Source organism: Syngnathoides biaculeatus, chromosome 15, assembly GCF_019802595.1.
Source record: "Syngnathoides biaculeatus isolate LvHL_M chromosome 15, ASM1980259v1, whole genome shotgun sequence".
Taxonomy (NCBI): Eukaryota; Metazoa; Chordata; class Actinopteri; order Syngnathiformes; family Syngnathidae; genus Syngnathoides; species Syngnathoides biaculeatus.
Window position 1 is genome coordinate 19,316,566 of NC_084654.1, and position 21,848 is coordinate 19,338,413.

Below are 21,848 nucleotides of genomic sequence, written 5' to 3' on the forward strand. Positions count from 1 at the left end.
AGAGAAAGAAAAAGAGCCTTGCATGCATTTAATTTGCATTATTTAGTTTCCTCGTGCACACTCGTATGATATAGAAATGGTGATATCCAAGTGCAGTGCGAAGAGTTCCTCGAGATGATTAATTGGACCATAACCACACCTGCAAAAAAAAAAAAAAAAAAAAAATGTAGCTGTCCGGTACAAACGTACTATTTTGTAAAAGTGTTCACCACAACAACTCTTTGAAGTAATGTACAGTATCATTAGCATATATCGACATTTAATGCAAATTTAAGGTAGAATTTGCAGTGGAAAAAAATGAAACATGGTAATATGTTAAAACTGTCTACATGACCCGATAGTAAAATATTGTTAAAATGAGCATGAAAATTCATCCGCATGTTTCTGCGTACTTGTTTCTGTGGATGGATTGCAATATTTACCTCAGGCTAGCAACACAAGTTAAAAAAAGGAAAACAAAAAGAAAGGAAGGAAAGTGTTGGACAGCTATGAGGAACAAATTAGGGTAAAAGAGCGTTGAACACGCACTGGCATCGGGGGAGTGAGAATTCCCAGTACTCGCCAAGCACTTTAGATGCGGGATTATTAATGTTTCAGGTCAACGGGTAAATTTTATGCTGCACATGAACCCCACACCTGTGAAAGGTCGTTATGTTCACACTTGTTTTGGGATTGTTCCAATTTCTTCTTTTTAACTTGTCTCATTAACTGGTGCTGGATGTCCCACTATAGTCTCAGCAAAGCTCCTGAAGCTCAGGGGGGAAAAGTCAGCACAAGGTAGTGTACTCCAAAACAATTGCCGCTTTTGTCGGTCATGCTGGCTGACTCAAATTGGTTGTTTTTCTTCGGGCCTGGATGTTTCTTCACATATTGAATTCAAGGTGCAAAGTGAAGCCAAATACTTATTTATTTTTACTACTACTATTACAAAATGTTTTTTTTTTTTAAATATATCACCCCCTTTGAAGTAAAGACTTTGGCAGCCATATTGTAGCAAATGTATAGATTAAGTTAAGCATGTCTTTAAAGTGAAGAATAAGTCACGTGATATTTGCAGCAAAAAGCACCCAAATCAGAAAGGAAAGTCAGCATAATTGGAAAAATGACATTTGCGGCCTTTTTTTTTTTTCTTTGACTGCATTTACTGTAAACAGCGGAATCGGATTCAGTACAATCTTAAAAGACGTCGCCACAACTGGAAAAAGTGACATTTGTAGTCATGTAGTGGCCATCTAACAACCAAATCTGGCTCGCAATCATATTTGAAATGAAAAAAAAAATCAAATAAAAAACGAAAGAAAAGAAGTCACCACGATTGGAAAAAATGACTTTGGAAGCCATCATTTGGTTGTTTTTGCCTTGGAATCGCAAACCCCGCGATCACGCTGAAAGACACGGGAATCAAATTTATTGGCCGAGTTTAAAAAAAAAAAAAAAAGACGTCACTGCCAGTGGAAACATGTGCTGCGTTTATGGCCGTGTTTACTCCGTTTGAGCTCTGCATCATCTCCTCGGCCAACGGCGGACGTTTAGTGCGCACTACTTGGACGCGCGCTACTTTTTGAACGCGAGGACACACCAAACCGGCCTGTTGCTACGATTACCGCATCACATCCCTACGAGTTCCGTTAACATACGTACATATATATTTTTTATTGTCTACACAGCCCTATCCTTGGTATTTTTTTACCACTTGTTAACATCAGGACGTGTTGGTTACATACTAATACTATGTGCACTACATCAAACTATGCAAACTTGCAACATTCCACCTTCAGAACCTCAAGTTCTGCAGGTGTACTAGTGCGATGTCCGGGACATCCAAGCCGCAATGTTGCCACGCGTTCCATATTTCAACATCGCAATCACTTTTGAGTGCAATATTGCCACCAATTGCGATTTTTCCTGCAATTTTGCCATCGTACTCCTCTTTGAAATGTCAGCCATATTGTTAGCATGTTTACCGTACCGCTACATTTAGCATTTTTTAACATTAAAATCAGCTAATTTTGCAAGTTTCACGACACATTTAAGTATGCTATTGCTTTGTTTGCTAATAATGATATTATGTCATGAAAGAAAAGTTCCTACTATTAGAAAAAATGCCATACTACTGTTTTTTTTTTTTTTTTTTGCTAGGTGCAAACTATTTGTCACACCTGCATGATACTTGGAGAAATTGTTTTACGTTTTTGAATGCTAGTCGTAATGCTACAGTGGAATACAATATAAAAAATAATATAACTTAAAAAAAAAAAGATGCGTGCTTCCCTATGCCTATCTACTTATTAGACGCGTTTGGCAGAAAATCGGCACAAATGAAACCCAAATGGTCCCCCGTTGTGGGTGTTGTGCTTTGCAGAAGTTTGTGGTGTTGCGTTGCCGTCCAAACGTGGATCCCAAAAGTATTTTGGGTGGGTGGGGAGAGAGTTTTGGAAGGTGGTGGGTGGGGGTTGGAGCAAAGGAGGAGGAAGAGAAGGAGGAGGAGGAGGAGGTGGAGGAGGAGGGTGGTTCGTCTTGGACTACACGCACACACGCACACAGATTCGGAGGAAGAGTGGCTCTCTCCTCTCTCTCGCGTGGGGAGAGCTGTTCTCTCCTCTGCTCTCGTCTCCTCTCGTCTCCTCGCCTCGGCTCGCCTCGCCTCGCCGCACCGCCCCTGGCTGGGGCCAGCACGCCACTTCCGGGATCCGTCATTGCGCTCGCCCACCGCTCGGTGCGCTCGGTGCGCTCGCTCAGTCGTGTTCGGAGTACGCGAGCCGGCGGCCGCCAAGCTGACGACACTCACCCGCTCGGCAGCCAGCACCAAACAACCCCGCAGAGCAACCCGACCGGCGGACCTGGACAGACATTGCTTTATTTTTTTTTTTTTATTGTTTACCCCCCACCTCCCCTACTATTTTTTTTGTATTTCTCTCTCTCTCTCTCGTTTTTTATTTTTTTTTTATTTTAGCCTCCTCCCTCTCCGTCCGCGTGTGCGAAAAGTCCAGAGTGGGGCGAAGCAGACATTTAAAGGAGACAGAGCGGAGAGAGGACTTACGAGGGGGAGGACGACACCGGACTAACGCGCACGACAACCGAAAAAAAAAAAAAAAAAAAAAAAACACGCACAAGAAGAGAGAGCGAGAGGGAGAGCGAGGGGGAGTGAGAAAGAGAGAGAGAGAAAACTTGAACATCATCGCCGAGCGTCATTCATTCATTACCTTGACAACCTCTGGCTTTGATTGACAGCCGGAGTGGCAAAAAGCCATGATAGACGCGACAGTTGACTTTACGCATTGATGGGCCCGTTGTAAAACTATTTTTTTTTCTTTCTTCTTAAATTTTTTGACACTTTTTAAAAAAATATATATATACTATTCCTGGGAGGACAATCCGATGCGACGACTGCACCGCGACCGCCCTGGCGAATAAGAGAATTCGCCTGAACAAAAACCAAACAAAAGTCAAGTCGAAAAACGGTGGAGACAAGAGAGAGAGAGAGAGCTGGGATTTTTTACATTTAATTTTATTTTTTTTTTACCCACGCGGACGAGTGGGATTTTTTTTTAAATAATATACACGTAGACACACGCGCACACACACACACACACACAAAAATCAGCACGGCATATTAAGGAGGTTATCGGAGCCTGATGGCGCAAAGGGTAAGTAAGCCTGAAACCGCACTTCTCCGAAACAAGTCACAATATATTTTTTTTGAGGGTGGGGAGGAAGAGTAATAACAAGCCACATTGCGTTGGCAAAAGTGCGGAAAAGTCCCGCGGCACATCGCTAACTCGGTCCCCGTTCCGTCCCCTCCCCGCAGTACGACGAGCTGGCCCACTACGGGGGCATGGACGGCGTATCGGCGTCCATGTACGGGGACCCGCACGCGCCCCGGCCGCTCCCGCAGGTCCACCACCTCAACCACGGACCGCCGCTGCACGCCAGCCAGCACTATGGAGCCCACGCTCCCCACCCCAACGTCATGCCCACCAGCATGGGCTCGGCCGTCAACGACGTCCTAAAGAGGGATAAGGACCAGATTTATGGGTAAGCTGTGCGCGCTTTTGCCAGCAGCTGCTAGAATATTTATTTTTGTCTTACACTATTGGGAGCATGCGCCTTCCCACTCGACCGGACCGGACTGGAGTGGGGGGGCTGTTTATACACTTTGGTGCACAACTCTACAAAGAGTTTTTTTTAAAAAAAAAGGCTGTTAAAAAAACTAGTCTGTAAAGTCAATTTCGCAAACAAACTCCTGGGAGGGGGAAAACAACTCAATTTAAAACATTTACTGAAGGACATTTACGTGAGAATGCAATGGCGATGTTTCACGTAGTACGGGCGTGTTGAAATCCTCCATTTATACAATTGTTAAGTTCAAAATATATTCATGCATGGGCGAAAACCTTCTAAAAGTGCATGCACGGATTTGGGAAATAATCCAGCCCACTTTTAAGCAAAATTGTCAAGCAAAGCAATTTTGCATATTTTTAAGAAAGGGCAAAATGATTCTTATGTGCCTCGAAATGCACATCTCGAGCTCCTCTTACGTGTTATTTATTTTAATGGGCATTATAAATGTTACCCATGTGTGCGATTGACTCGTAAATTGCCTTTTTTATAATTTCTCACTTTAATTTTTTTACTGTCAGCGCCGCACGTGAGTTTACAAACATCCTCTGCGGGCGACCAAAAAATAACACAAAAATAAAAGGAAGCGTATTTCTCTTAATTCTCTCTGCCGCGCGCGCGCGCGTGTGTGTGTGTTTCACTTTTTCTTTTTCTTTTTTTTTTTATTGTGTGTGTTGCACTTCTCACGCTTGTCACGGTGCACTAAAGAAAACGTCAGTCTCCGCCACGCGGATCAATGAGAGGTTAAAAATGTGGCTAAAAGCAGCTTATCGCGATAAAAGTGAGGTATCACCACACAGCCTTTTTACCCCAAAAAATAATAACAATAATCGGGAAGTGTTTAAAAACAAGAGCAAAATGGCAGTATTTGTTGCAAGCGGAGTGAGCGACGCGCTGCGCCGTGCTCAGGCCGTGTTTGCGGGTCCCCCGTGCAGGCACCCCCTGTTCCCGCTGCTCGCTCTGGTCTTCGAGAAGTGCGAACTGGCGACGTGCACGCCGAGGGAGCCCGGGGTGGCCGGGGGGGACGTGTGCTCCTCGGACTCCTTCAACGAGGACATCGCGGTGTTCGCCAAGCAGGTCCACAGACGCCGCAATCGCACGCATTTGGAAATACACACACACACACACACACACACATTTTAATTTATAACAGACATTCCTTAACATGTGCACACACGTAGCATCCAAAACTGACTTTTATTGAAATATATAATTGTTTGCTTTTAGGTGCGAGCGGAAAAACCTTTATTTTCATCAAATCCAGAGTTGGATAATTTGGTAAGTCCACTTTGGAGCGTCCACGACGCACTAACTTTTTATTTTTATTATTATTATTATTATTTGAATGCAAGGATCATTGTGGCAAATCGTTATTTATTCAAATTAAAGTTCATTACCAATTGTTTGCAATTATTGTCCTGTTGAAATGACTTCATATCCCTTGTGTTTTAGATGATACAAGCCATACAAGTATTACGGTTTCACCTCTTGGAATTAGAAAAGGTAAAAAAAAAAAACTTTTTCATTTTTTTTGGTTGGGTGGGGGTCTTAAACGTTAGCGTGCACGTGTTTGTTTTGTTTCTTTATTTACAAAGCTGGCTTTTGCGGCGGAGTCCTGCCGCTTTGGTGTTTCCTGATCATATTTAATGCAGGCCAGCTATTTGAGCGGCTCAAGTAACAATTGGTGCTCAATTAAGCATCTTTGGCGCTCGTTATTGATCCGCGTGCGCGCGTATCAGCTTGCAAACGCGGCCGCTTAATGCACTTGATTTGGATTTGGGCTCGTGATTTTTATCTTTATTTGTCTTTTATTTGTTTGCGCTTGTTACACTTCAACTTGTTGTCGCACGGCAACAGTTTGCCTATTGTTTGCACCCCCCAAAACCCTCTCAACCCCTCCCCCTCCTCACTTAATTTGTTAGTTATTCTCAAGTCGCTCGGAGCGTTTTGATCATATCCAGAATTTTTATTTTTATAGCTAATCGTATGTTTAATTTTTGTTGTTGTTGCTTTAAGGTTCACGAGCTTTGCGACAATTTCTGCCATCGGTACATCAGCTGTTTGAAAGGAAAAATGCCAATAGATTTAGTGATCGACGAGCGGGATGGAAGCTCCAAATCGGACCACGAAGAGCTTTCGGGCTCGTCGACGAATCTCGCTGATCATGTAAGTGAACGCACCATTTTCTCATCTCCTTTCAATCTTTCTTTCTTTGTGTGTGTGTTTATTGACCCATCCCTAAAATGCGGCTTGGTATATCTTTACTTTTTTTTTATGTGAAATTGTTTGGCGTTAGGCGGGTATCTGAACGCACCACCTATTCAATCGGTGAGTTTTGAACGCACCCTCAACACGGCTCGTGAGATACTGAATTGAACATTTTAAAAAGGATTTGGACGATTTTACTCTTTCTGTATGTAAAGTACGCAGAGCGGCATGTCAGATCTAGATATATATATTTTTTAAAATGCTGTTGACTTTGTGCCTCATACACGTGAACGCACCAGTTTCTCCTCTCCCGTTGAACGCGTCCGCCAGCACGACACGTTAGATTTGGTCTCGTTTTACCACTTTGGGGACTTTGTGGATGCATTTGAACGCAACACGGCTGAGTGTGCTCTTGTTTTGGTTTGCTGCTGTTGTTTAAATAATTTGTTCGGCGACCCCGTGCACCCTGTACGTGAACGCAGCGCTTTCTTGCCTCCTACGCTTTTCGGCTGATGTTGAACGCAGCAGCGTGTTGTTGTTCTCGCCGCATTTCTCGTGTTTGGCTTTTAAAAAAACGGTTGCTGTGCGCTCGTTTCTGCAGCCGGGATGTGCCGGCGGGGGTCATAAGCTAAACCTGCTACAGTCGCCTCAGTTATTGTTTGAAGTCGTTGGCTCGGGTGCACTCATGTGTGCGTGATGCTCGAGTGTTTGTGCGTGCGCGTGAGACAATTACGTTAGCCGCTAAGCTTTAGCCACTATTTAAAAAAAAAAAAGAAAAGAAAAAGGGGGCTTTCCACGCGAGGGGGCTGTGGGAGTGTTGCAAAGCTACTGCGGATTGTCTCCGCAGAGGTGCGTCGAGGTTGTCTGCGCGTGTATGTATGTGTGTGTGTACGCGCGCGTGCGCGCTTGCCAATCGCGAGGCTTCAAGCATCAATGTCAAGTTCACATTGCATATGATGCTCGTCTCCCATGCAGAGACCCTCCCCACCTCCACCTCCTCCCGCTGCTGCTGATGTTAATGTGTTTAATTGTTTCCTATTGATTACTACCTCTTCTTTTTTTTTCTTTTCTTTTTTTTAACCACTGCTGTGTGCAGTTATCCTTGCACTCACCCTCCCTTTTTTTATGACTGGAGGCTGCATAATGCTGGATTCAATTATAAACACCTACAGTGCACAAGCCAGGAAGCTTTAAATGTGAACATTCAATCCACCCACTTATTTAACGCATAATACTATTATTATTATTATTGTAGTCCACGCGTGTGCATTACAGTATCGCGATAATATTCCACGTTTAACTCCCAACAAAGTCAATTGCTCGATATGAAGCAGATTATGCAAAATCACAACTATGCTTGCATCTCTCTCTCTCTCTCTCTCTCTCCTCTCTCTCTCTCCCCCCCCCCCCCCCCCCCCCCACACACACACACTAAAGTATATTCAGAGCAGTCAAGCTTTGCTATATTCTGGCACACTAAACAAAAAGTACTCAAATGAGGCTCGCTCATTTTTAAAATTGTACATATTTCAGTGGAGAAAGGTTTTGGAGTGACTTAGAATTCACAATCACGCTTTGTAATTTTCGTGTATATTTATTATTTATTTATGATAATTTATTTATTGTATTTTAAGTATTAAGATATGAACAGCATAGTTTTTTTTCTTGCCAAATAGTGACCGTACGTTACATTTAACCTGGCTGATTTATGAGTGAAACGCCGCCTCAGCAGCTCTTTTATGATATTTCGCACACAATAAGTTTTTGTCTTGAATAACATTAACTCACTAAATGGATAAGTAGTGCGGCCTTTGCGTCATCTTGCCAAATAGTGCTTCCGCAATTAGCATTACTGATTTATTAATTGCAAATGTAGCTGCACTACACCTCTTTATTATTCTTTTATTTTTCAACACGTACAATAAATTTGTCTGACGTCATCTCATTTAACTAAAAGTATAGCGCACATCCCAAGCATAGACTTGCCTAATAGTGAGTCAACGCTTACTGTTCGGACAAAGACTTCTATTTGGTCAAAATGGATGTCAAAACATTTCATTGTAAGATGGATAATTATGATAATGTCAAAGGAATAATTACATCTAATGAGACATAAGTATGCGATACTTCGTGGTGCATTATTCTTTTTAAAAATGTGCAAACGTCTTTCAATAGCATATAAACTAAATTTAAACACATAAAGGTCATTAAATAGTGAGCCTGTAGGATGATGTTGAATACAGTCATGCTTATTAACATTTATAAAGCATTTATTACATCGTTATTGTTTATAAACACTCAATTACCATCTATTGAAACGTGGTACGTGGAAAAAGAGAGGCAGGGGCAGGACGTCATTTATCTTGCAGCCATTTTACTCATCGGGTATTTAAACTTTGAGGGATTTATTCCGCCATTGTGGCAACGGTGAACTTTTTATGGCACCCACTTTAACTAAAAAGGCGATTTTGATGCTAATGGCAGGGCAATAAACACCAACATAAACATTTTTCTCAACACGAGAGCCTAAAAAAAAAAGCCTCCAAAAAAACAGTGAAACAAATCCTGCCCTACTTGCATTACATTTAATTAATTAGTCATTTGGCTCGGTTCCCCAATTAATTTCCATCCCCTGTTTTACAAGCGAGGAGTCCGGATGATAACTGGATATGCTAATTAGATCCAATCGGAATCTCACGTCCACTTTTCTCCGCTTTGCATTTTTAATCGGCGATGCCTCCCCCCCGGGCGCCAGCGTCTCATGTGGTGAAAGTTGGTTTTCGAGGAGACGGTGAGGAGGGTGCAATTATTTTTCTTACCCCCCCTCCCTAGCCCCATCTACCCTTTCCACATACCTGACAGCATTGCAAGAAGGCGCACTTTTTATTTACACTTGAATGCAGCATTGTCTTTGGCGTGATTGGATTACTGCAGAGCGAGGAAAGGGGATGAGAGGCGTTCGCTGACACTGTTGATTTGGTGACTGTCTGTGCCCTGTGGAGCCCACCCAGGACTTGAACCCCCCCAGCCACCTTCAGACAAACCCCATCCCGTGGAAAACGGGCTAAAATAAAGCCATTAAACGTGCTCTTCTGTCTTTCCTCAATGACATCTTCCGTCGGTTCTCGGGCGCCACATTTAACCCGACTCAGTTGTCGTGATTTGCGGTGCCATCTTACTTTTTAGGACCTCGCGGGGTTCTCGCGGCTTTGTTTTGGAGATCCTTCCTCGGGGAGGTAGATAGGAGTTCCCATGGAGGTTACGCTGTTGCTTATCTTGACGCTGCATGGCTGGAAAGAGGGGGGGGGGGAATAGAGGGGAGGAGGTAGGTTTGGGGGTTTGGAGGGAGAAGGGGGGGGGGTCTGCTGTTTACATTGGATTTTCTGCAACAGGCAGGGAACTGGTTAAGACCCGGTGAGCTCACTCGTACGTTCAGTCAAGTGTTGCAATGGTACATGCAGGGTCTGGTTCATAGAGTACAACCAAAACCTGCAGTGTGTACTGTTGGCCAGGTGGGCGATGATGTCATGGACAGATATCACGATTACACGTTTACATGCTTTTTTTATTTTTCTTCTTTCGAGGTTAACGTACCATTAAAAACAACACACTTTTCTTTCCAAGTTACATCATAATGAGCAACATTTAGAAACAAGTCCCAAGTGTTCATGAAAAATGAGGAAGAGGTTGAATTCTTAATTGGGATTGTTAATATTATTTCAACAGTACGCCCAGTTTGAACTTTAATTCTGGTCTTAAATTTAGGAAGAAGAAAAGTAAACACTCAAATATTGATTTAATTGATGTATTGCACAAAAGTCAAATATAAGTTGTGTATAAATAAATGTTTGAAAACTAACTGTTAAGATTCAATCTCAATTTGTTGAATTTAAAAGTTAAATACAACCAAACTTCTGCTCACAAATGTCTTGTACAAAAAAAAAACGTTTAAACATTGAATTCGGCAATACTTTCACCTACCACTGGAGGGAGCTCGCAAACCACCAGTGGTATTTATGCCAGACTTTGACAACCACTGTTGCTTTTGGCTATTTTAACAGGCTTTGATTACTTTTTTGTGGGAGGGGGGGCACCTACTGTAGTGCTGTCAAAAAAGTTGTGACGTTTAAAAGGACGACTGTAGAAAGAAAGGCTACGTCGACTATGACAATTTGCCTTTAAGATGCTTCGTCTTGCTGCACAATATATGAATGATGACTTCTGTAAGAAATGCGGAGTGTGGAAACCGTGTCAGGATGTGAACTTGTGGTGTGTGGTTTTAAAAATGTGTTCAAGAATGTTATGGCAAAATAACTTTTTTTCTTTATATATCATTGGCGTTGTTCTCCCCCATGCCTGCGTGGGTTTTCTCCGGGCACTCCGGTTTCCTCCCACATCCCAAAAACAAGCAACATTAATCCGACACTCTAAATTGCCCTAAGGTGTGATTGTGAGTGCGACTGTTGTCTGTCTCCAATGAGTTCAGTGTGTACCCCGCCTCCTGCCCGTTGACAGCTTGGATACTCCCGCACTCCCGCGACCCTCGTGTGACGATTTCGGAAAGTAAACCAGGGGTGCGCACAAAAGTAGGGATATTGGACAAGGGGTGTGTGTGACTTAAAGTTTTGGAAACACTCCGACAAGGAAACAACAAAGATGTTTGTCTCGTACTTATATGCAAATAATCAAATCTGTCAGGACCTTAAAGAGGAGCATGCCTTAAAATGTCAGCTGACAAAGAAAAAAAAAACATCTGGGTATCGAAATGGGGTGCGTCTAATTTTGGATGTAGAAAGAAATAGTTCTGATTTTGTTGTTTTATCCAGGGTTGCGTCGCTATCCGGGGCCGTCTCGCCTCACGTTTCCTATTTGATTAGTGCTCCCAGGGCCTGTTGGGAGCCATATCTAATCATCATGGCTGCAAGCGAGAGAAAATGAGCGAGAGAAAGAGAGAGAGAGGCTTTTCTCACTTGTTGCACACACAAGGTTGTACCGTATACTGCACAACATATATGACGCGTGTCTGCACTGTATGTGAGTTTCTTTTTTTTTTAAAGAACATTTAAGGTTAATGACAGATGTCACTTGTCTTTTTATGTGCACCACTTCATCAGTCGCACCTCGATAAAACTCCCCCCAGCGAATGCTCTCGGGCGTCGTCATTATAATAATAACTTTTTATTGAACCCGTTTGAAGAGAGGCGTTGATTTATTTAGGGGTGATTTTGGGAGGCTGTAATTTGTGGTGTGGGGTGGTATCCTCTTAAAAAAAAAAACAAACAAACAAACAAAAAAAAAACAATAACAACCAAAAAACAAAAACCTAAAAGAGGTTCATTATTATTGTATTTGAGTGCATTAAACTGGGAGCTGTTCCTAATATTTTGTCCTTATATTTGTTGGCATCTCTATTACATTTGATTCCGATTTTTTTTTTTTTTTGAAAAACAATTTAAAAACAATACTAATAATCATTTAAATGGTAATTTAACATCCTCTTTTCAAAGCCTTCTTTTTTTTCTTCCCTTTGTTTAATTCCAAACAACCTCTGCGGTGAAAAGTTGCCCCCGGAGAAAGTTTGGCCTGCCTTGTCAGAGCACAACCAGGATGAATTATTAGCTGCTAGAATAATTATTTTTCTTCATAAGTGAAGTTGATAGTGGAATAACACTCGGGTGGTCAGCAGGGGCGCGTCTCCCCACTTTTTCAAGCTTGATGTAATTATGCCCTCCCGTCCTCCTGTACGTGTTTACATCATTTGGCGAGATGTGTCTCGAAATGTCAGTCGGCGTTATGATTAATGATCCCTTTCATGTGTGTGTGTGCGCACATGTTTCTGGCGTGTCAGCGGTTCTGTCCACGATCAGTACCGGATCCCTATCACCTCTTCGTGCGTGCACGTCGTCCTTCCCTTCCCTCCGTCTTCCCCCTCGCAGCTTTCAGGGGAATTCGAGGGAAATTCAATGACGCCGCTCTTTCAATTTTTCGCCGAAATTTCAAGGGTTGCAGGCAGGGCGTACTGTTTGCAAGACAAGGGATTTGTCCCCCCCCCCCCCCCCTCCCTTTTTTAATATTACAATTGAACCTCTAAAGTGGAAAACACTCTGACACTGGTTGACTCCCAAGTTCCCATTTCAAAACAATTTTCCCATAGGAAATCATGTTAGGTCACTTCTAATGCGTTCCAGGTTTTCGACCGGGGCATTTGTGAAGTATTGCAGGCATTAATATGTGCGACGTCATGTATTATATATTTACAATCTAGTAGCATATGTCTGGTAAGATAGATGCACGCATATCGCTTATAATGTATTGGGTTAGGTTGGGTCATCAGATGTTTTCTCATGTCGGTGTAGTTTCTATTCAGAGGTTTTTGAGAGTTATTTCAACTTACAAGTGTGCAGATAGTGAACAAAAAAAAGACGTCAAGCGCTTGATGCAAGTCATGTATTTAATCAAATATGCAAAATCCAGATCGCCTAATGCTAAGACACAATGTGAAATGCAACAGATAGTCCATCCATCCATTTTCTTAGCCGCTTATTCTCACAAGGGTGACGGGGAGTGCTGGAGCCTTTCTCAGCTGTCAACGGGCAGGAGGCGGGGTACACCCTGAACTGGTTGCCGGCCAATCGCAGGCCAGATTGAGACAAACAACCACACTCACAATCACACCTAGTAGCAATCTCCACACAGGTGGGCCCGGGATTGAATCCGGGACCTCAGAACTGTGAGGCCAATGCTTTCTAGCTGACCCACCGTGCCACCCAGGTGGTCCAATTAACAGCAAAAAAGAAAAAATGTTGTGTCGTTATGACATGTTAAACAATAGACGTGAACACAAACAACGCAGCCACACATGTAGACAGACAACATAACAACACTCACGGGCATATATTATTTTCATCCTTTGCAAAAGCTCCCGACATATTTTTACTGCAGCTTACTGAGTCATCGGGTTGTGAAACTAAGTATTCATGTATTATGGATATCCATATTATGGCGGCCAAGGAAGGCGGACCAGAAGGCAGACAATGTCAATGGGCGCTCAAGCATGAAATCATGATGCTTAAATTGTTTAATTCTTTGCATCATGTGATTACTGTATGGTTTTTTTTTTCCGGGATAAAGTACAATCCTGCATGTCGTGTGCTATTTTTCTGATTTAAAAAAATGTTTTGTTCTCTGTGCAACTTGAGTGGATAACAGTAACACGGATCAGATTAATTTTACAAGTTAATGCAGCAGTGTAATTAAAAGTTGTATTACACGAGGAGAAGGAAACCCTCTGAGACTTTGCTCCTTTTTTTTGCATCTTCGCCCCCTCAAGTACGTTGCGTGTTTGCACGCCGCCATTTTCCACCATCTTCCTCCCGCGCTTTTTAAGACAATTAGCGCCGAGCGCATTTGTCTCATAATTACACCCTATCTTCGGGGAATATTCGCACCATATTCCCCGCGTGTGCCCTTTTTTTTTTTTTTTTTTTTTTTGCCGTCGCCGCGCTTAGCGTCTGCTTCGCGCTCGCTTGTTGTGTAGATTGACTATTTGGCTGACACGCACAACTTGTTTGAACTTTATCACACCCACAGGGCCCGCGACAAAATGCTTGTGTATGTTTGTGTTTGCGCGGCGTCTGATGATGATGACGCCGCCGCCGCCGCTGCGCCCTCCTCTCGGAGAGGGGGCGCCGTAAATAATTTATGAGGGAAGGAGAAGCGGGCTTTTGTCGCCTTGTTGAGCGCACAAAGTTACAACGTGCGCTGTGATGTGTTTCGCAGGCAGGTTTATGGATTACAGGTGAAATAAAGGGTATTTAAAAAAAGAAAAAAAATTGTTATTGTCGCTATGAACGTCGGATGCGGCTGCGTTGTGGTCCACACGTGGCGAACAAAACAATGGGTGTCAAGCTAGGCGACCGGACTCCCGAGTGTCCACGAGCTGGAGGGGTTACAAAATAATTTACAATAAATATTTAGGTTGTGTACCTTTTAGACCGGCACACGTAAAATAAAAATAAAGTAATTACTGCGCCTTTATTTAGCTTCGGGGCAATTAAAAGCTGTGCTATGTTTGTGGTGTCATTACATAAAAGTATCAATTTGTTCAGAATAAAAAGCACATTATTACAGGAATTTTTTTTTTTCCTGAAGAACAAACGTGACCTTTCTTTAATAATGTAAACCCAATAGAGGATAGAAGTTTCTTCTCCAGACTAAAAGGCAGTATATTACAAAAATATTTAAAATATCACACTCTTCCATTGTTTAGTCTTTGACTTTCGTATGATTATTTGACAAGTTTATTTTGAAAAAAATAAAATAACTTATTTAACTTATTAAAAAGTCACATATTCATGAGAAGAAAAAAGAGTTTTTTTTATCTTTTTCTTCTCATGAATATGTGACTTTTTAATTCTTGAGTCAGAATCTTTTTAGGTGATCCACTTCACCTAAAAAACATTAGAAATTTTCCATTGCTGTTAGAACTTTGTACAAATTAAGTCCCGGCATACAATGTACAATAAATGCAAAAAAAAAAAAAATAAAAATAAAAAAATAAACGAGTTAGCTGACAGAGTGGACGATGACGGGTTGGACATTTTCGTCCATCGGAACCATTTTACGAGCATATGGGCGACTTTGATTGAGTTAGCAAGCTAACTTTGTAGTGTTTACCAAACATATTATGAACATTTTTTTTATCTCCAGTTCCCATGACCAAATGAGGGGACGTATTTAGTTTAACAACATCCACATATTATACACACTGTACTTAGCAGATCTGCGTGTGGAACATGCCAAAATGAAATACGGTGCTGTACATCCAATAAAAAAAAACATTTTTTTCGCAAGTGACTTTTTATGATAGTCCTGCGTGTGCAAACATTGAGACCTGAGCGTTTTAATTATTGTTAAATTTTCATGAGGGAGAGAAGCGGAAGAGGACAACAAAGGCACTTCATAACAATATTGACCCGCCTATGGCATCTGATAGTTATGATTAATTAGTGTTGGGCTACTTGGGGGAAAAAAATTCTCTTCCAAGCACCGATCTACAAGGGCTTGTGAATTCTAGCAAAAAAAAAAAAAAAAAAAGAAAGCAATCATTTCCTTTGAACGCCATTAAGTGCAGTCTGCCTTTGAATTTAATTCAGTGGCGGCGCCATTAAAAATGACACATTACTCTCGCAATCAGAGGTGAATTAAGTCCCATCGATTGGTTGCATTAAGGCCGCGGAGAGCGCAGGGCTCGCCGGAGCGCGGCCGACTTTCAGTTTTCCGACTGGAAGCCGGTCATTTTCTGAACCCCCCCCTGCTGAGCCTGCCGCTGCTTAATTACATGCGAGTTGCCTTTCGTCCCTGCACGTGATGGAAGCGCCGCTGGATTATTTTGGGAAGCATCCCGCTTTCTATGCAGCATTCCCACGGGTGCCTGAATGTTTAATCAAAAACAGCAACATGCCCATCAACGCAGGACAGCTGTATAACGCAGATGAGGTCACGGTTATTATTATTGTTATTTTGTCGTTTAATGGTGAGGCACAGTAATGAAAGAATTGAAGCAACTGAAGCGAAATGGAATGGACATTTTTACACAATGTCACAACATTGGCATGAAAAAAGGAGTTGAGACCATTCAGTCATATATTCTCATTAAAATATTAATATGTCACAATTTCCCCAACTGTCTTTCAGTCAAAATTGATTTTTGAAGGAGCTGTATGAACGTCCGAGGGATATATATACTTTTTTATTTCACAAGGATGGGACCAATTTTTTAAAAGTCAATTTATCCCACAAATGTTCCTTCGTCAAATGTTAATGTTCTTTGGCGTCCTTCGAGGAGATGATCCAAAACCTGAATGGTGGAAAAAAAGATAAAAAAATATGAAATATTACTGTAGGGTGGCAAGGTGGATCAGCTGGTAAAGCGTTGGCCTCACAGCTCTGAGGTCCTGGGTTCAATTCTGGACCCACCTGTGTGGAGTTTGCATGTTGTCCCTGTGCCTGCGTGGGTTTCCTCCAGGCAGTCCGGTTTCCTCCCACATACCAAAAACATGCAACATTAATTGGACACTCTAAATTGCCGGCCGGGATAGGCTCCAGCACTCCCCGCGACCTTCGTGAGGATAAGCGGTGAAGAAAATGGATGGAAATATATTATCTCAAGACACAAACTAGAAATCTGCTACCACCCAGTGACGGAAAGTTACAAAATGTAATGCCGTAACAGTGACAGGACACAACAAATACAAGTGAAAGTGACTCCTTATTCACAAAATTGTTTTAAAATTGTGAAAACGGCGCCAGAACTCAAAGAAAAGGCCAGGAAATGTTTCTAAAGTGCTTTAAATTGCTCTGTAAATGAGCTGCATGCAACCTGTATGACCGGTCAAGAAATTTTGCAGTCACATGCTTGTTATTGCGCGGCGACACTTTGTTCTGATGTCACTTCTCAGTTCATCTTGTGCAACAGCATTTTGTATTATTATGAACCATAGCCACGTTCGGGAGATACAGTGCACGCTTTCAATGTCTGCCAAGTCAATCAAAGAATCGCCCTTCGCCGAGAAAATACACAAAATCCTTTCAACCCAATGAGAAGCGAGCTTGAAAAGTGCTCGAAATGGACTTGGAAGTAGCTGTTATGAAAGCTCGATGAACTCCCCGACAACAGACTTTAGCGGAGTGTATCCGACCGTTTGTCGATCAATGGCCCAGAAAGTGAACTGAGGCGCCAAGCATTTCCACCCCCACCCCTTGGGCTCAATGTCGAGGGCCCAAAACCCCTGCGCGGGACTCCGCAGTAACCCTCCCGAGCTCTCTCTCTCTCCATTTTTTTTTTTCCCCTCGCCCATCCGGCGAACAGCTGACGCCGAGAGAGTCTTGAATGCAGGCGGCGGGGGCGTTCAAGGGCCTTGTGTAGTCGTCTGCGGCCCCCGCTTTTAATAGATAAAAAGAGCCTCGCTCGCTTGCCGCACAACAGGACCCGGCACCCAGAGGAGTCCGGCAGCCGCTCGTCTCGTAGCCTCCATTTCCTCCCGCTGAAACTTCACAGTATCCGGGCCAGTCCTCTTTCAGGACAGCTCACTCCAGAGCTGGCACTGCCGATTTAGACAATATGATTTTTAAAAAAAAAAAAACAGGACTAGTATTCTGTATGTACAGTATTCTACTTGTCTGCGAATGTTTGCATGCATCTAAGGAAGGGGGGAAAATGTCCTAGCGGGAACTGAGAAGTGTGTTGAGGTTTGTGGGAAGTCTCGGTGCAGGCCCGGGTTTGTTTACTTTGGAGCCGTCCTCTGTCGGGGGCCCCCTGAGCACTGTCAGCCTCACATTTTAATTTAAGTTGCCAGGCTTCTTTTTTTCTTCTTCTTCTTCTTTCTCTTTTTTCGCGACACCTCGACGGTATCGGCTCTCGATTTTTTGGCGAGTGACGCCATCGGTCAGTCTGAAACGGCGGAGGAAATTCCACCCCGAGCCTGCCGTCATGTGGCACTGATAAAGCCTTTCCTGTAAAAGCCGGAGTTGCCGGCTTCCTCGTAGGCCGGGGAAGGAGGGAAGCGGCAGAAGAAGAGAAGGCAGGGAAATGCGGGGGAAAAGCCACTTTGCACATGGGCACTAAGGTTCCTCCGATTTTCATGAGAAGGGGCGGGGGCCATTATGCTGAGTGTCCCTTAATGGCCGTGAATCTACTGGCAATTTTTATCTACGTTTATGCTATAACCTCTAAGCTAGCTGTATCGTAAAAGGAAAAATTCTCTTAAATTTAGTGTAAATTCCTTTGAAAATGTTACTGGAGAACTTTCGGAGACATTCTTACTTGCTCACGTGCAGTGTCACACTTTGGCTGCTAAGCTAGCTGGTTTCCACGAAAGCTGCAAGTCATAGTGATCAACCAGTTTGCAGTGCTTATTACTGCGGAACAATAGTGGCGGCAAGGTACGACTTGCACCTGTCATGTTCAAAACAAAATGAAATTTACGGTCTTCTTTAATAATAGAACAGATTTACAAATGCTTACTTCCTGTCTTGCTGCGCTTACGTGCTGTTTTGCGCTAATATCAATACAACCACAGTTAGCGGGTTTACACAAAAACTGCTTGGCCGGATTCAATGTAATGTGATCAAAGAGTCAAAAAAACAAGTTGAGGATGTGTAAAAATCTGCTGATTTTTAAATTATTTTCTTTAATATACTATTAAAAATAAAAAACAGAAGAAGAATTTGATTGGCATTTTACAACCAGTTTTTAGTTCGCCACGCACAGTAATGAAGCGGAGGTGGATGCGGTTTCCATTTCCAACGCGTCTGATTAAATTTATGACCTTCATCAACAGTAAAACAAGTTTACAAAAGGTTGCTTCCTTCTGGGTTTCACTCACAGACAGCGCTACACATTATCCGCTAAGCTAACTGGTCTAAATTATTCAATATCCATGTGGTGCCAAGGAGAAAAATAATTAGATTTCGTTGCAGGGTTTGGATAAAGGTGTGGGGTCGGATTGTTTTGAAACAACTTTTTAGTATTTCATCTAAAAAACAAACAAAAAAAAACTACAGATATGTATTAAATTCACACGACCAGGATCTACAGTATTAGAATGCAACAGTAGCAACTGTAAGGTGAAAAAATGTTTACAAAAGCTTACGGTATTGTACTGGACTTTTACGTGAGTCATAGAAGAGGCCTCCGAATTTCATTCACCACGATTTGAATTCCCAACAGTCGACCGAGTTTACAAAAAACGGTACTTAGTCGACTTCTCTTCCGTCCAATGTTTGCTGTTAGCCGCTAAGCTAGGAGGGATCCGTTCCACGGCTAGCTGTTGTTATCGTTGGGCCTTGGCTGACGGCTGCTCTCTGAATGAGTGCCTTTATCGTTTTCAACCTGCATTTCTGCAAGCGAATGTGTGCATGTTTATATTTCTTGCTGCATTATGTCATGTGTTTGTATGTGTGTGTGTGTGTGTGTGTATTCCTCGTGAGCCTCTGTGGGCGTGTGCAGATTTTTGGCAGATTAGCAGGAGAATCACTGTCATATCTTATATTCACTCCTGACAGCAGTAATGATTAATGGCGGCTGTGGTGTGTTTGGACGTCTTACCTCTGTATTTCGCACTTGACATGGAAGTCTCACTCGGTAGTGCTACAACAATAACACAAGCTCGTATGCAGAAAAAAAAAAAAAAAAAAGAGCTGCACCGTGCGTGTGTGTGTTTTGATAATTACTCTGCGTAGCACACCGTCCAGGATAGCGCATTGCAAGTGTTCTGCTCTCATGCATAAATGAAATTCTTTGATTGCAAAATTTTGACCGATTGCCAGATGTGGGAGTGCTTGTTTGTCTTTTGTTTGCCGGGTCGTGTGTGTTTGTGTGCCTTTGTATGTGTTGTGCTCGCTGGCAGCCTGTTGATCCAGGGGTGTGCATATTTTCCCGCTCGAGGACCCGCATTTGATTTTTACATTTTTAGAAGAAGATAACGTGTATGTATCATTTTTGTCATTATGTAAGTACAACAGTAAAATTAGAACGCAAGGCACTTTGTCCAGGATTAAATAAACATTTGTTCTGCATACAGTAACTTGTACCAATACAATTTGAGATGAATAATTAACGAATAAAAAAAAAACATGTAATAGATACGTGGTGCAAAGTCCAGTTCAATGTTGGTTCACTGCCAGCCCAAAATGGAGGAGTTCAAACAATACAATGGTTCATAACTTCAAAGGTGCGAAACACTGCAATTTTCATCAAACGCTAATTGGAAAAATAAATAGTGTTGATCCCTCCCCCATTAATCTCAAAACATAGGCATATACTTTATTACAGCACGAAACCATTGTTAGAGGAACAAAGCTACCTAATTCTGACTCTCACTGGAAACCCAAATCAGTGTAACTTTTCCAGTTTCCTCGCAGAGATAAATGAAGGAATGCTCGGCTTCAACTCAGCTCGCGCCCCTTTCATGTCAACGTTGCAACAAGGGCAAAGATATATTGTAACAATATGAGGATCTCAAAGGCTCGCGCCGACTTGGTGACGCCAAACAGGCGAGATTGTTGTAGATGACAGACAGACTTGTTGTATTTCTGAACATTTGCTGAAACTGACTCACGTAACTCCTAGAGTTTGAGTAAATGCAGGTTAAGAAACACTGAATATCTATCTATCTATCTATCTATCTATCTATCTATCTATCTATCTATCTATCTATCTATCTATCTATCTAGCTATCTAGCTATCTAGCTATCTTGCTAGCTATCTTGCTAGCTATCTTGCTAGCTATCTTGCTAGCTATCTTGCTAGCTATCTATCTTGCTAGCTATCTTGCGAGCTGGCGAGCTATGTAGCTAGCTATCTCTATAGCAGGGCTCAGCAACCATTTTGAGGCTGAGGGCTACTTCCTGAGCACCAAGGGCTACGTGACACGTTTGCGGCAAATTTCAGACTCAGTTCATTACACGTACATGAAATATTTTAGTTTTAATTTATTGTAGTAAATGACATTACAGGTATTCTAAATTTTTAATTCACCTAAGCAAGTCAGATTCAGAATTTAAAGCACAAATAATAGTAACAATTTGTGGCCTATGGTATTTTTAGAACATACCTCGAAGGGCTACAATTCGCCCGCGGGCACCGCGTTGGTGACCCCTGCTATATAGCTACGGAACTTTGCTCAGCCATGCTGTAGGTCATCCCATGTCATTCATTAGGCGTGTCCTTCTCTTTCTCTTCTCTCCCCGTTGCTGGTTCTCTCGTCGGGGAAACCTCAGAACCCGGCGTCATGGCGAGACCACGACGACGCCACGTCCACGCACTCGGCCGGCACGCCGGGGCCCTCCAGCGGGGGCCACGCGTCGCAAAGTGGTGACAACAGCAGCGAACAAGGTGAGTCCCATGCACACAATAACACTGACACGCTTATTGATTATGTACTGCATACGGCATCCGTATACCAATGTATGAATCCTTCATATACAGTGGAACCCGAAAATCACACAATTTCAAATTCGACCAAACACCACTCACCTGATTTTGCTTTTCTGAACTTGAAGTTTGGATTAGGCATGTTGAATTTAAGAATAACTCCAGTTAATATACTGTAGTTCTAGCATGATGAGTATAATACTTATTTGACTAATTTAGAATCAAATGTGAAAAAGCATATTAATCAGTTTCATTGTACAACAAATCATAACAAAAAATATTTAAATAAAAAGATATACTGTAAATAAGATGCATCAGTTCAGCGATACAACCATCATTTATCAGTAGGATATTTATTTATATTTTTACATTTGATATCCATAGTACCGTAATTCCCGGCCGACAGAGCGCACCTGGTTATAAGCCTCGGTACACAGAAAGAGGCTAACACTAGCGCCACGCTAACGTTAAACTCTTCCTGTGTACTGACGCTTATAACCAGGTGCACTAACGCCAGCGCCGCACTAATGCTAGCGCCGCATCACCGCATAAACTGCAGGGTTGAAAGTGTGTGGAAAAAAGTCGC

The 21,848-nt window shown here is 42.5% G+C and overlaps 1 protein-coding gene across 12 annotated transcripts in view; it reads left to right on the plus strand.

Annotated features, from left to right (window-relative positions):
- The window catches only part of meis2a (Meis homeobox 2a), a 203,375-nt gene that overhangs the window by 77,698 nt on the left and 103,829 nt on the right, over positions 1-21,848 (plus strand). For 5 of the 12 annotated variants that reach the window (XM_061843234.1, XM_061843236.1, XM_061843235.1 and 2 more), the window contains 6 exons: positions 3,809-4,035; positions 5,055-5,196; positions 5,347-5,397; positions 5,572-5,622; positions 6,136-6,285; positions 21,109-21,223. In XM_061843234.1, the coding sequence (XP_061699218.1) occupies positions 3,836-4,035; positions 5,055-5,196; positions 5,347-5,397; positions 5,572-5,622; positions 6,136-6,285; positions 21,109-21,223 (709 nt within the window). In that variant the 5' untranslated portion in view covers positions 3,809-3,835. Of the gene's footprint in view, positions 1-2,552; positions 3,648-3,808; positions 4,036-5,054; positions 5,197-5,346; positions 5,398-5,571; positions 5,623-6,135; positions 6,286-21,108; positions 21,224-21,848 lie in introns of those variants that run through there. The other 7 variants (XM_061843240.1, XM_061843232.1, XM_061843230.1 and 4 more) reach the window with 5 other exon arrangements.